The following is a 14,873-nucleotide window of genomic DNA, read 5'->3' as shown; positions in this document are numbered from 1 at the left end:
ATGAGAGCCGTCATCACTAAAAACGAGGACCCCGAAGGGCGATCCAGCCGGAACAACGTCAGGATCCTAGGGGTGAGAGAACAACAAACCACGAGGAAAATGAAAGAGTTTGTGGAGACCCTTTGCAGGGAGGTATTTGGTAGCCCTGCGCTGTCATAACATATTTGTGGTAGAAAGAGCCCACAGGGTCCCGACCAGCTGACCCATACCCGGGACAGCCCCTCGCCCAATAATAGCTAAACTGCTAAACTTCAAAGACCGAGACACAATTCTCTGCCTCGTAAGAGAGAAAGGGAATCTTCAATACGACGGAGACGACATCCAGTTCTTTCCCGACTTCTCCCCGTCAGTCCAGGCGCTACGCAGAAAATTCACTGGGGTAACACGTCAACTACAAGACAACAAATTGCTATACTCCATGCTATATCCAGCCAAACTGCGAATTCAACACGATGGCAAATCATAATTCTTTAACACACACCAAGGGGCAAACTCATTCCTCAACAAGCTGGGCTGCAAACAACCCAGCAGCAATCAGAGACCACAAAGCAGAGACCGAGCAGACAGAGACCCGCCATGATGTCCATACGCGCCTACAGCCTGGCCGCTGCCCGCCACTTAAGGAGCCCCTGGCTTCCACAACCACGCTGGTTCCCGGGGTGTGCCAGACTTTGGAAGTTCCCTAGCACCCGAAGCGCAGCACTGTTATGTTTTGGGACATTGGGTGGGAAATTCTGATGGGCAGGTTGGGGGTTCCCCGTGATTGGGAGGGAATTGTTCAATGTTATGGAAGCGTGCTTATCAGCGGTCCACACCCCCCCGCCTAAACCCCAGATCGCACAAGGGATGCATCGAGACTGGCTTCCATCTGGGAAAGCAGAAACATGGACATAACACCGCCGCAAGATTGCCTGTCACAACCAAACGTCATTATACCCCAAAAAACAACCAAACAGTACAACACCATCAGCATTCAAGTTAGCTACCTGAAACATTAAAGGGGGCAACAACCCAACCAAAACCAGGAAAATTTCACAAACCTCTGGAGACACAAAGTGGACATTTACCTAATCCAGGAGACCCACCTCCTTCCAGGAGCAGACAACCGCTGGGCCCGGGACTGGGGCTGCCATAGATACTTCGCCTTGTATTCTTCATACGCCAGAGGAGTGGTGATCCTAATACACAATTCCCTAAAATTCAAACTACTTGCATTCAAAAATGACAAAGAAGGAAGGACGCTCTTGGTGCACGGGACCCTGGAGAACACAAAATTTATCATCATAAACTCCTACGGGCCAAACACAGATGGTTATAATAACTTCGACTGGGTACTGACACACCTGGGAGAAGCGAGATCCGCAACAGTCATATGGGCAGGCGACCTGAACACCACACTAGACCCACAGAAGGATAGATCTCACCCATCATCCATCTCTGCCTCCAAAGCAGCCCATCAGGTTCTTGAAATCTGCAAAGCGTACGACCTAGTGGACATCTGGAGACGGCAACACGTGGAGACCCGAGACTACTCATTCCACTCCTGGGTCCACAAGACCAGTTCCAGCCTTGCCTACTACATCTTGGTCTCCACACACAGCAAAGTCCAATGGTCGAGCAGCCAAATACTGCCTAGATCAATATCAGACCGCACGGCAGTCACAGTTGAGTGCATCCCACCAGACCCTTCGGAGGGGAGGAGACATTGGCGGTTTAAACTGGGTTCCCTACAGGACCAGGTGTTCGCTGATGAACTCCGTACAGAGATCAGTGGCTTCCTCGAACTCAACCAAGGCTCGGTGGCATCTGCCGGAACCCTGTGGGAATCCTTGAAATGCTATGTCAGAGGGATCTGCCTAACCAAAGAACAAGGAATCTTAAAACTCATTAGACAAGAACTGTCCTCAAGTGAGGCCCGCCTAAAGGAGCTGGAACAGCTACAGACCACATCACCAGAACCACAAGTGCTGGCATCATTGAAAATGGAGCTAGACAAGTTCAGGGCGGTGGCGGACAGGAACTGAAATTCCTATCGCAAGGCCACCGCATCCACCAATATGGAGAGGGGCAGAAACCAGGTGCCCTCCTCGCGAGGCTGATAGTGGCAGACCGTAAACCCACACAGATAGAGCAGATCCGGAATCCCCAGGGCGCCCTAGTACACACAGACAAGGAAATTGCCGAAACCTTCTGCGTCTTTTATCAAGACCTATACAGGGCCAACTACACCGCCACCCAAGAGCAACAAGGGCACTATCTAGCCACATAGAACTGTACTGGGTGGATGCCACACTGAGAGAACCCCTAAACCTGCCCATCACACTAGAGGAAATCCTCCAGGCCATCAAAGACATGCCAAGCACTAAAGTGCCTGGCCCTGATGGGCTGATTCATGATTTCTATAAAGCATTCGCACCCATCCTTGCCCCACTGTTACTGCAAGTCTTCGAGGAGGCTCTCGAGACCGGTTCACTGCCTCCGACCCTCCACGAGGCGAACGTGATCTTACTACATGAAACTAACAAACCCCCAGAAGAATGCGGCTCGTACAGACCGATCTCACTGATCAACCTCGACAATAAAATATTAGCTAAGATCCTGTCCTTCAGACTTATCCCCCTGAAGCCCGCCCTGGTGCTCGCTGACCAAGCCGGATTTATGCCAGGCCGCAACACGACATTTGGGATCAGACGCATCTTCGGAGTCATGGAAGCACAAGATCTCCCACAACAGACGGTGGCGGTCCTCCTGGACGCTGAGAAGGCTTTCGACTCCATTGAATGGCCCTTTCTCTTTGAGGTTTTCCAACGAATGGGCCACGTTTCCTCCAGCTGACTGCCCTCCTGTATAACCAACCCCATTCTCACATCATTTTGGGGAAAACCAGATCGACGGCAATCGACCTACAGTGGGGAACCAGGCAGGGATGCCCCCTGTCCGCATTGCTCTTTGCGCTGGAGATGGAGCCCCTCGCCTCAGACCTCAGAGCCAGACACATTCACAGAGGCCTGTCCTTCGGCCCGCACAAGTTAATAATTTCTCTATATGCCGACGACATCGCCCTTTACAAATGAGACCCGGCAATAAACCTAAACCCAGTTATACGAGATGTCATTGAATTCGGTTATATTCCCGCTAACACCAGAGACCCGAGAATTCCCAGACAACTTCAACTTCAAATGGGAATGCACAAACATCTGTTACTTAGGCATCCAAATGGCCAGAGACCACCAAACCCTCTTCCAAGACAACTATGGTAAAGTAATCCAATCACTTCAGGGGAAAATAGACAGATGGAAGTCATTGCCACTCACCCTCTGGGGACGGGTCTCGATAGTGAAAATGGTGATACTCCTCAAACTCCTTTACCTCTTTGTAAGCCTGCCCCTACTAGTTCCCCAAAAACACCTCCAACACATACGGAGCCTAGTCCTGGAACTCCTATGGGAGGGCAAACCAGCTAGAATCGCTTACAAGTCACTAATCCAACCAGTGAAAAAGGGCGGCACGGCACTCCCCGACTTCGAACGTTACTACTGGGCAGCACAAGCCCAATTTCTGGGCCACTGGTATGCCACACACTTTGTCCGCCCCCATGTCCAACTAGAGCGAGCTCTCGCATCCCCTAACCTGCTCAGAGCTGTTACCTTCGGCCAAACTCACACCCCGCATAATACGCTAAACACAGTTCTCTCCACCATAGCAGTATGGAAAAGAATTGCGCTGAAGTGTGACGTTCAGATCAGGTTCTCCCCGCTCCTACCGATAATATTAATTCCTGCAATCCCCATGACCAAAGAAAAAGTCTATTTAAACTGAGTGGACAAGCTAAACTTAAAAAACATGGGCGACCTCTTCCGCGAAGGGCGCTTCCTTACTCCCCAACAGGCCAAAGTGGTGGCGCAACCACCACCCTTGACAAGTTTATCTATTTCTGCCTCAGACACGCCCTTCAAGCCATACTTCCCGCGACAACCAGCAACATGGCAATTACTGCACGGGGTCATTCAATCACAGGGGGAGGGCAAACTGGTCTGAATGCTTTACAAATCACAGCTAATGGAAACATCCCCGAACCCGACAACTCCCAAAGTGAGATGGGAAAGGGCCCTCCAGGTGTCAATTCTAGACGAGGACTGGGAATGCACTTTAGCTCAAACCCAGAACGTATCGCTAAACACAAGATACAAACTAATACACCTAAAATTCATCCACCAAGCGTACCATACCCCCGTCAGAATCCATCACTACCATCCATCGACCCCTCCGTTGTGCGGCCGCTGTGGCGCCCCGTCGGCGGACTTCGTCCACCTCGCATGGTCCTGCCCAACCATTCAACAATTCTGGGAAGGGATTCCTGAAAAAACAGCTGCAATCGTAGACATGCCTATAGAGCCCGACCCTATGATCACACTTCTGGGACTCACCAAACACTTTCCCCCCTCAACACGCAAACTAGGAGGACTGCTGCTACTACTAGCGCAAAGAAGAATTGCAATGTCTTGGGGAAAAGGTCCCACACCGACCATACATCAATGGTTGAAAGACATAGCCTGCTGTCGGGACACAGAAACAAACTTTATCAAGCTATTACCCCTACATGCTCGGCCCCCCTACATCTGGGGCCCCTACATCGCGTACTTGCTGTCCACCGGAAACAGTGACTCATCAAGGGAAACATCCCCAGAACCTTAACAGAACCACACAGGCACACATCCTAGCCAGTGAGGGACGGTAGACTGTTAATGTCCATCAACTCATGCATAAGTGCATCTTCAGGGGTCGGGCGGTGGGGGTGGGGAAGCGGTATACGAAGCACATGTTACTTCCATGTTTTTCCTTTTGTTATGTTATTTTTTCTTTGACTATTGAATATAACCAAAAATAAAGTTTTTAAAAAATAAAAAAATAAAAAAAGCTTAAGAGTAACAATTCAAAACTGTATAGCTGGTTTATTGCCGACACTTCACCCCAGCTCAAATACTTGAGTATAGAAAGTTCCAGAAGCTTATACATTGGCTGTAGAAAAATATATATCCAGTTTAAAACACACTAATGTATCTCCCAAAAAGCAAGAACACAAATATACATAATACAATGTACGAGGAAATTAAGCATAAAATATTCTCCCATGTCCTCTGACCATTAGCTATGCTGGATAGGAGGACTGTTGGAAGTTGTGGTGCAAAGCATCTGGCGAGCCAGAGGTTGCAGACCTTTACAGTAGGGGAATGCAGCATTCAGAAAGACTGATTGTTGCTGATGGCTTGCAATAGAAGCAATAGACAACAGTGGCATTTGCTATCCATAAACGTTGAAAAAGGGTATGACAGAGAACAAAAGGATGGCGACTCAGAAAAGAGAGGAAATTAAACATTTACAAGGGCCTCAATATATTCCATATTTTTCACACAACTTCTTGCTGTCTATTCTCGACTCTATGGTCATGTAATTAATAACTGTGGTAAAGAGGAAGGGATTACCTTGGTCTAGGTATCTCATGCTATCATTGCACTTGCCTTTCTGTTTGGTTAGGTTCCATGTATGATTGGTATTAATAGAGGTTCTTTTATATTAGCAAACAGGCTCTTCATTATGCCTGTAATGTTATATCCTCTACTTGAAGTCAGACTCCAAACAGCATAAGCATTCTTTGAACATATTTAGTAAATCCTTCATGATAGCAGCTGTGAAAAACCTAAGGGGTTTTCCCTTCCCACTCCCGAGGAATCTTCCAAACAGGTGACCAGGTGAGGGCCATCGCTTTTGGGTCCCGACCTTGGGGGCGGACTAGTCATGGAGGATCACCTGGGTGGAGGGTCCCTTAGGGTTGTGGAGGGATCACCAGAGGGCGAGACATGGTATCCCCCCTTTCAAATAACCCCTGACCTGACATCCCCTCAGCCTACTGTCAGCCAGGTCCCTGGTTTCCCCTGATTCTTAAATGCTTCTGCCATCTTAATAACATTACGACAGAACACCTACACTCCAAAGGACTTTTCTCTTTTTATGAATGTTCCTCTAATGAGGACAGGTGAAATCAGGCACTTAGCTACAATCACAAACACCTGAATCCAATTGAGAAACAAACTAAGTATAAAAGGTGGAACTCAGATTCACGCAGGATGCACGGAAAGCCAGGAAGGCAAAGGCGAGTTCGAGAAGGAGAGCAGGCGAGATAGCTAGCAGCTCAGCAGAGGCTTGTGAGAACCGGGCTTGAGAGAACAGGATGACGAGAAACTACAAGGCTGCAGGTTGAACAGGAGAAAGTGTGGCAAGAGAGCTGTTTCTCCAAGAAGCCAAAAGGGTTTGTCAAAGGAAGCTGAGAACCTGGTTAATCTCTCCAAACGTTGTGCAAAGAGATTGCTTGTTTCCCTGGAGCAGCAAAGCGACCCAGGAAGGTCTGAGGGGAACGAGGGGAGAGATCCTGACCTTAGATAAAAGATTTGTGAAGGTCGCTTTGCTAAAGTACAGCAAGTGAGTTCAAAGTGATGAGAGAGCCCTGTTTGTAATGACGCGAATGATTACCATGTTGCAAGCAAGGCTACACGTAAGAAGCGATACACGTTCAAAGAAAGCATCAATAGTTTTGGACTCCGATGAAACAAAGCAACAAAGTGGTCCTGAGGAATACTTGTATTGTTGAATGTCTCTGTGAAATGCAAAAGTTAAACAAAGTATCGCTGAGGTGAAATGAAAACTAAATTAAATAATACATAAGCATTTTGTTACATCCCCAAAAATTTTGCAAGAATGATTTATTTCCTCTTTTATTTCTCTAAGACCTAAAAATACTCCTTTACACCAACCCCTAACTCTCTGTGTTTTTTAGAAACAAATCATTCGTGCAAAAAATGTTGTGATGTAACAAAATGCTTATGTATTATTTAATTTTGTTTTAATTTCAATATTGTATATTATACTATGTAATATTTTAATGCACGCAACCACTAAATCAAAGCATGAGCCCTGATTTGAAAAAGGCGCCATGAGCCGAAACACGTGTCATCTAAGGGCAAAAATATGACAAATTAAATTCACGTTGCAGAAAATCAACTGGCGCATGTCTTATATCTGAGTGTGTACATCAATGGTTAATTTAAGGTGGTTTATTAGGCTTTTTAAACACCCTACTCGGATAAGACATGATAACAACAGTGGAACTTTGAATTACAATAAACTATGTGGCAATATAGTGATCTTAAGTCAAACAGGACAAGTGTTGCCTAACCGACCAGCCCACTAAAAGCCAACCTTTCAACGTACTTAACATCAAGATCATGCAAGTGTTCCAAGCCTACCATCAATTGTCTGAAAGGCACCCACCAAACAACTGCACTCTCTAAACTCTCGAGGTTTACGCCTTCCTTAAAGCAATGAGGGATTACTCTGCTTTAGCGATCATCTCCCGATTGATCATTGAGAGAAAGTGATGATTTGAGATGTGTCTACACATATAGAGATAGGAGAAGAAAGAAAAATATGTCTTGGGACAGAGACATTGCAGAGATTAATGAAAATATGTATGATACTATAAGAACTGTACTAAAGAGAGGAAAGGCAATCATAATTTAGTCTGCAATTTCTGATGTCTTTTTTCTCTTTCTAACCTCTAGAGCTCCTCCCAGCGTGTGCCTTCCATGGCTGTTCCTGAGTAGAAGACGATCAAAGCCTAGCACCCCAGTGCTCAACCCTGGCTCCATAGCACCTTCACCTCTACTCTGCTGCACAAAGGCATAGTCCGTCTAACAGCATCAACTATCTCGAAATCAACTAATAAAGGATCGCACACACACCCATGGAAGAGTCTGTCTTTTTCGTTCTTCATTCTTTCTTTATTTTATTTTTAAACGTCCAATGTGGGAAACTAATCTAACTACTGGATCTTATGTTCACCGATGTATAACATTTTCTAAAATAAAGATAGCGATTCAGAATCTCTGTGTTATGGATTCATGCAGAAAGTCACCACTTACTGCTTTGTTCTCAATAATTGGTTGGGAAGTGCATGGGACGCCAATGGATAGTACATGTCAGCCAAGAGGAAGGGAGGGTACTTTGATGCCTTTGCTTACAGTTGTGTAATGAATGATAACTAATTAAAGGTCCGGTGGCAAACTCTTTTGGGCCAGTTTGCCCTCCTGGCTGTGTGAATTTCTTCTTGCAAGCTTCAAATGGGATTGTGGGTGGTAGATTTTTTCTTTCTCCACAGTCCTCTTGTGAGGGATGTAGGAAGACCTATTCATGAATTAGCAAGGTGACCATCAAGGTAGTCCAAACTCTTGCAATTGGTATTGTCAGGGTTCACTCTTAGAGGGGATTGGCTGATAGGCAAGTACAATTATGACCGCACACGCACACGCGCGCACACACACATACACACACACTGTACTGAAAAATACATATACTTTATTATCGATATTGCATAAGGTTAAAACACTGCCAGCAAAGTAATTAAGTGAACTAAAGTGATGTAAGTGAAATGAACTAAAATGATACAGTTACACGCGACCGTAGACACATTGCATTGTCAGAACAGAGAGAAATGTAGGAATATATATGTACAGATCAACAGTAAATCACTGCTACTTTAAAATGAAAGGAAATGCTTCAAGAGTTCCAGGACCCAAGGGGCACTGCCAGAATGTCAAATTCATAACAGGTACAGTAACGACACAGTCACCTTTACAGAATTCATAAGGTCTTTGAAAGTTTTCCCTATTGGAAATGATGAGTTTCACAGATGGATTCAATAACTCCTAGAATTTGAAAGACGGTTTGAGGGTTTTTATTTTAAAAATGGTAAAAATTACTATTTTTATTCTGATCAGGGCGACGTCCAGCAATGGGCTTCCCTCCATCAATCTCCAATGGGCTCCCTCCAATCTAACCAAGTTGTCCCTAAACCCCATGTCTTCCCACCACAGATTGGTAACACCTACTGTCTAGTGCTACGGTCTAAGGCTAGCTATAGGTGATGGCACAAAAGCAATAATCCTTGTTTATTCTTCCAGGAATTTTCTATGAATACTTGATCCAATTCCCCAGTTCCCAACATAGGAGCATATTTCTGCATCTAAAAGTAAATAAATTGTGTATATTAGAGATGTGTGCTCCCTAGTACAATAATCCCTAATATGGAAAGATGCTGTCGCCTCTGTAAGTAGAAAGACAAATTAGAAGGTTGTTGACATGTTCTGACTGAATGCAACGCCATGGCAAGTTAGAATGAAATGTATCTGGGCCGTTTTGTTAGCCATAGTAATGAAATTTAGGCTGAGCAATTTTGGATTACATCTAGCTAGGCACCTGTTGAGGTCTCCAGCCAGGTGTACTTGAATCCAAGTGGTAGCCAACACCCAGTCGAGATGAACATGGCAAATGAGAAGATCTAGACGAATAACCTATCAATGGGACTCCACGGGAATAGGACTTACCTTTTCCGCCGCCTGACATCCCGGTCCATCACCACTGCAGTATCCCGGTGGTACCGGGATATCAGGCAGCGGAAACAGTGTTACGAGGTCGGCAGCAACCCGACGGTAGCACTGGCAGGATACCGCCGACCTCGTAATGAGGCCCGTACTTTGGTTAGCTTATGCTGACAAGGTTATTGTTTCCGATCTCACATATAATGAGCTGGAAAAAAAGTGTTGAGGCAATCTAAGTGTATGCCAAAAGCAACGATCAAGTAATTAATATGAACAAGACCAAATTGATGCGCTTAAATACAGGTAAACATTGCCCAACTTCAATTCAGACCGCCGAAGGGGTGATTGAAAGGGTGGCGAAATATACATACCTGGGATACGATCTAAGGTCTTAAAATGGTGTCAGTGAACACGTTGAACAAAGGTAAATGAAAGCACTGTCTGTGATGGCTATGATTAAAATATTCAGTCAGAAAACAGTGGGCTATAGTTCACTTGTAACAATACAAGCATGCAAACATTTGCTATTGAATGACATATGCGCTGGAAGCCTGCAATGATAATCACAACAATTGGAGAAATAAGCTTGAAGAGGAGATATTGCATAAACTGCTGGGTTTATCACAAGGAACCCTGATTTAGTACATCAGATTAAAATTGGTCCTAACATCATTACCCTCTGTCATGAACATCAACAGTGGACTTTTATATATGAAGATAATGACCTCTGTAGATAATACAATATTAACAATCATGAAAGAAACTGTCAATGATAGAGGCGGAAAGTCTCTACTTGATTTTAAAAGCATTAACGAGAAATTGTTTTAAGGAAATAGGTTGGACTCCACATTCTGAAGAGGGCAGAGCTGTAAAGAAATGGTATTGGTGCATGAGCCATGACCATGTCAGTAAACTGAAAAGTCTGCATAGGTTTGTTAGGTTAGCATTTAATTACCTCAAACCACAGGAATACTTGATCCAATTCCCCAGTCCCCAATATAGGACATTCCTTCATCTAAAATTAAATACATTGTGTGTATTAGAGGTGTGTGGGGCATAGTACAATATCCCTAATATGGAAAGATATTGTCGCCTCTGTAACGAGAAAGAAAAATTTGAAGGTTGTCGATATGTTCTGACTGAATGTAAAGCCATGGCAAGTTAGCATGAATTGTATCTGGGCAATTAAGACTGAGAAATGTTGGTTACGATGCTTGGCGGGATACAGACTATCTTTAACAATAGCTATAATTAGCTATAATTAGACTATAGAGAGTAGTTGAAAAGCAGTTGTACAAAATTGAAATTTTTGTAAACAAAGACTCTGCAAAGGTGGCGTTATCAATCAGTGATAATTGATTTTTTTAAAATGAATATTGAAACCTCTTCTTCTTATTCAATTAATTATTGTATGATTATGTATACATCTTCATGAATTCAGGTTTAAAAATGGAAGTAAAGGTGTTTAAGGTTTGTGACACTTAGCTTGTAACTTTTATATATTTAGATGAATTGTATTATTTTTATGTAATTTGTGGAAATTTGATTAAACTATGACATACTATTAAAAAAAGAAAATCCCCCACAAAGTCTAGTACGCAGTAACACAGGGAAAAATGTGCTGTACCACACACTTAAGTGCCCCACCTAGTGAGAATCAAGGGGTTATACAATGTAAATAATACCCACAAGTCAGGGTATACATAAAACTATTATACCAGACCTAAATTGCCCCAATGCAACCCTAAAAATAGCTGGAAACAAAATAACAAAGGATACATACAGTATCCTAACGCATCTTTATTTCATTTAATTTCATTTCAGCTTTATTTCGATAATACATAAAAGCCAACATCATACAAAACAGTACATATGGTAAAAGACATTGCCCAAATTGAAACGTTAAAAACAGATAAAAGAGTAAATTACCTATCCACAATAACAGATCAAACCAAAATAATTGATGTCAGTGAGAACATGCAGGAATGCCTGCATACTTGCAAAAATACATAACCATTTCATTAGCAATGGGCAACAATCAGAATTGTCCCCCCACAGCGTAGTATTGGTTTTCCGCTGTGGGGGGGCATGGGTAAAATACCCCCTGTCGCAGCAGAAGGAGAGAAATACATGTACTTATGCAACCAAGTTGCTAACTTTCATCCTCCTGTGCCAGGCCCTTAGAACAAATCAACCTCTTAGTAAACATAGTTATGGGAACTTTAGCACCCAAACAGAGCCCGATGGGTGCACAACCGTTAGGACCTGTTTCTGCTGGAAGAGGAGTTTTAAGGACCTCTGCCTAAGGTCTGTATACATGGTCAAAAAAGCAAAAAATGTACACTGTCCTCAATAACACCAGGGCAGAATGGGCAATGTGGACCCACAATAGTCATAAAGGCAAGGGGCAAGATCCCAAATCGCAGCTTAAGATATCCATTTCCATGTTCAACATTAGTTCAGCTGTAAAGCCATAAAAGTATCACAGTTACATCAACCAAAAATCAACAAATACAAATCATCACACACTAATTGACTCATGACAATGACAGAAAAAAGTTGACAAGGTCCAAGTATCACTAAGAGGGAAGCATAATGCATTTCAGGCCGACGGTCTCTATCTGACCAAGGGGTACTGGGCAGCCAAGATGGTCCTAACCCCGTTTTATTTGCTCCTGAGGGCACAGCCAGGTAATGAGGCTTTCAACAGTGGTAATAACTAGGCACTATTGTCGAGTTGGGTAATGGGCTACTTAATTTACAAGAGTTTAATATACGCTCCACCAGGCGGTGGTCTGAAAATACTATTCTTATTGAATCGATGCTTCAGCTCCCATGTTGCAGGACCTGGTGCAGCAAATAATATGCTCTCGGTGAATGAATGAGCACCACCCGCAACCAATGCAAACTTTTGTTCAAGAGTACGTCTCTAAACTCATGATGGTTTTCAGCAAGCTTGGGGACCCTAACAACCAGAGAGAGCCACATCACATTGCTGTTGGCAGATATTCTTCCAGACAGCTTAAAGCCTCTTCTGAGCCATCGATTGGTATGGCTACCCTTGGTGCATTGGGACTCAGTCGTTGCAGGTAGTGCATTTTGAAAGTATGATGGCTAGGCCCACTGGTGGTCTGACAGGTATGATCCAATTTAGAGTTATGCTGTACCTCTGTTCCACCTGGGTCTATTAGGGAGGGGGAGTAGGGTTGTTTAGGATAGTTGATACGACTGCTGGAGCTAGAGCCATGGGGAGGGGATATCAGCGTTAGATCCTGAGGCGTGTAGGGCCAATGATGAGCATTCTTCTGCCTTGAGCACTTGGATCCCTCTCTTAGTACCCAGATCACTTGGAGGTCCTTCATTGTCCCTGTCATTACCAATATTGTTGCCCACCAGCTCTGTCAAACTAAGGACTAATAGCTTGATTTGGTAGACTTCTACCAGGACCATGTTGCATTGGCATGTGCTGAAAACTGGACCCCTATCCCTCAGGTCACAAGCACTGCCCTGCATTGCCTCCTGCAGTCCCAATCCCCCAGGACCTTTGTACACCATTCCAGATAAACCTTTGCCCTCCTCTGGCTCATTAGGACTCAACTGCAACAATGGCATAATTTTGGAGAGCTTTGCAGAGCGGGGACAGACTGATGGGAAGGTAGATGCAAGTTTAATTGGGGCAGGCTTCAAAGATGTTATGCACCCTCCACTAAATTGCCAGGGTATGGGGCATGTCATGAGTGGTGCTTTGGGGGGTTAAGGACTCTGGGGTCAGAGGGGTGTGATCAATTTGCAACAAGGGGGGGGTTGGGCATCTGAGGATCCAGACCTAGTACAAGAGGACTGCCTAAGGATGCCTCATCCACAAAGATTGGCCGCGGTGATGGCAGTGACACAGATTCCATTGGATCAACTAGATCTGCTGATTCAAAAACACACAATGGCACACACAAGGGCCTCTCTTTAACCAAATTGAACGCTGATGCAAGATCTGTTATGGTCACAGAACTGTCCTCGTTGACGGGTCTTCTCCCCCGTTGATCCAAGCTATTTTGAGAGGCATGTTTGGAACCAAATGAGCCCAAAAAGTTATTTATTTCTTATGTTAGGGAGTAAGCATCCCCAACAAAGTTCCAGATTTAGTTGCGTTACTGTTCCTTGGCTCATTAATGCGGTCAGTTTGCAGTTGAGCCGACACTGGTGGTAACAGTGCAGCTTTAGGTGCTTGCAATTTTCTTTCCGCAGTTTTTATTTTCCGCTTCGTTAAGGATGCAAGGGTGGGCTCTAGGTTTGCAGGTGCAGTTGGGACAGCCGGAAATGGCTTCTCCATTATTTAAATAACATAGGTCAGCTCCAATAGGCAACCAGATTAAGTCAAAAGGAAGCCGACCGGTATCAGTTCCCTAAGTAGACAAGTGCCCCATAGCAAAAAGGGAGCTACAAAACTGGGCAAATCTCACTTATTTCACCAGGCGGCCGTCTCCATCGGCAAACCGTCATGTCGGTTAGTTCCCAATGTGGGCGGCTTCCTGAGACTACCCTTCTGGCCGCGAACACCCACCGGGATGACAACAACCCACGCCCTTGACCCGCAGGCTTCATTCTTGCGGGGCAGGCCAGGGATTATGTGTCAGCTGGGAGCAGGTGGGAGGAGCATCAGCATGAAGCAGCAATGGTGGTGAAAAATGTCAGGCATGGACTCAGCGGGACACCAACAGCCCGCGCTCTTGTCCCACGGGCATCACCCTCGCGGGTCAGGCCAGGGATTATGTATCAGCTGGGAGGAGCATCAGCATGAAGCAGCAACGGCGGTAAAAAATGTCAGGCAGGGACCCAGCAGGCTGCCAACACCCTGTTCCGTTGTCCCGCAGGCTTCCACGTGATATAGTGAACTCATAATCTTAGTACTCATGCAATCTAAATAGGATTCATAACCCTGCTCCTGCTTCAATGCCCAATAGGTACTAAATTGAAGTGAGGTAGCCAATCTTCCTTCAATTGCTGCCAACCTATCTAGTTTAAGGGCATTTTGGACTTTGACCCTGTGGTAATTGTCACTGGATGAGCCCATAGGTTCCCAAGGCCAAGGGCAGAAAATTCCCTCTTAAGGTGCACTAGCCACGGAAGCATCAAATGCCCTCCTGTGCCATTAATTTCTCCAGTGCTCTCCAGCATTTAATCAAGCTTTCAGTGTTTTGCAGCCTAATCAAATACAGAAGCGGTTTAACCTTGAAAAGTTGTTCAATAGGCTGCAGGTCCACCTCGGTGAGGATTTGAAGAGTTGGAGCACTAGAGGGCAGACCCAATTCGTTTTTAAGGAAAGCATTTTTAGTAACAGACAAATAAGAGACATTACTCCATCCCCAAAGCTCAGCCCCATAGATGGCAGCCTGTCTGGCCTGAGCTTTGAAGGCCTCTATAGCCACACAGGGAGCACCCCCCACA

The 14,873-nt window shown here is 45.0% G+C and overlaps 1 protein-coding gene across 1 annotated transcript in view; it reads left to right on the top strand.

Annotated features, from left to right (window-relative positions):
- Positions 1-7,937, top strand: part of LOC138491524 (serotransferrin-A-like) — a 658,259-nt gene extending 650,322 nt beyond the window's left edge. Inside the window, exon 17 of the mRNA XM_069618062.1 lies at positions 7,617-7,937. Within this exon, the coding sequence (XP_069474163.1) occupies positions 7,617-7,654 (38 nt within the window). The 3' untranslated portion in view covers positions 7,655-7,937. The remainder of the gene's footprint in view (positions 1-7,616) is intronic.
- Positions 7,938-14,873: the final 6,936 nt, after the last annotated feature.

Source organism: Ambystoma mexicanum, chromosome 10 (genome assembly GCF_040938575.1).
Source record: "Ambystoma mexicanum isolate Mex_15411 chromosome 10, UKY_AmexF1_1, whole genome shotgun sequence".
Taxonomy (NCBI): domain Eukaryota; kingdom Metazoa; phylum Chordata; class Amphibia; order Caudata; family Ambystomatidae; genus Ambystoma; species Ambystoma mexicanum.
Note: the sequence above shows the minus strand (reverse complement) of the source record. Positions and strands in the feature narration are given on the sequence as shown.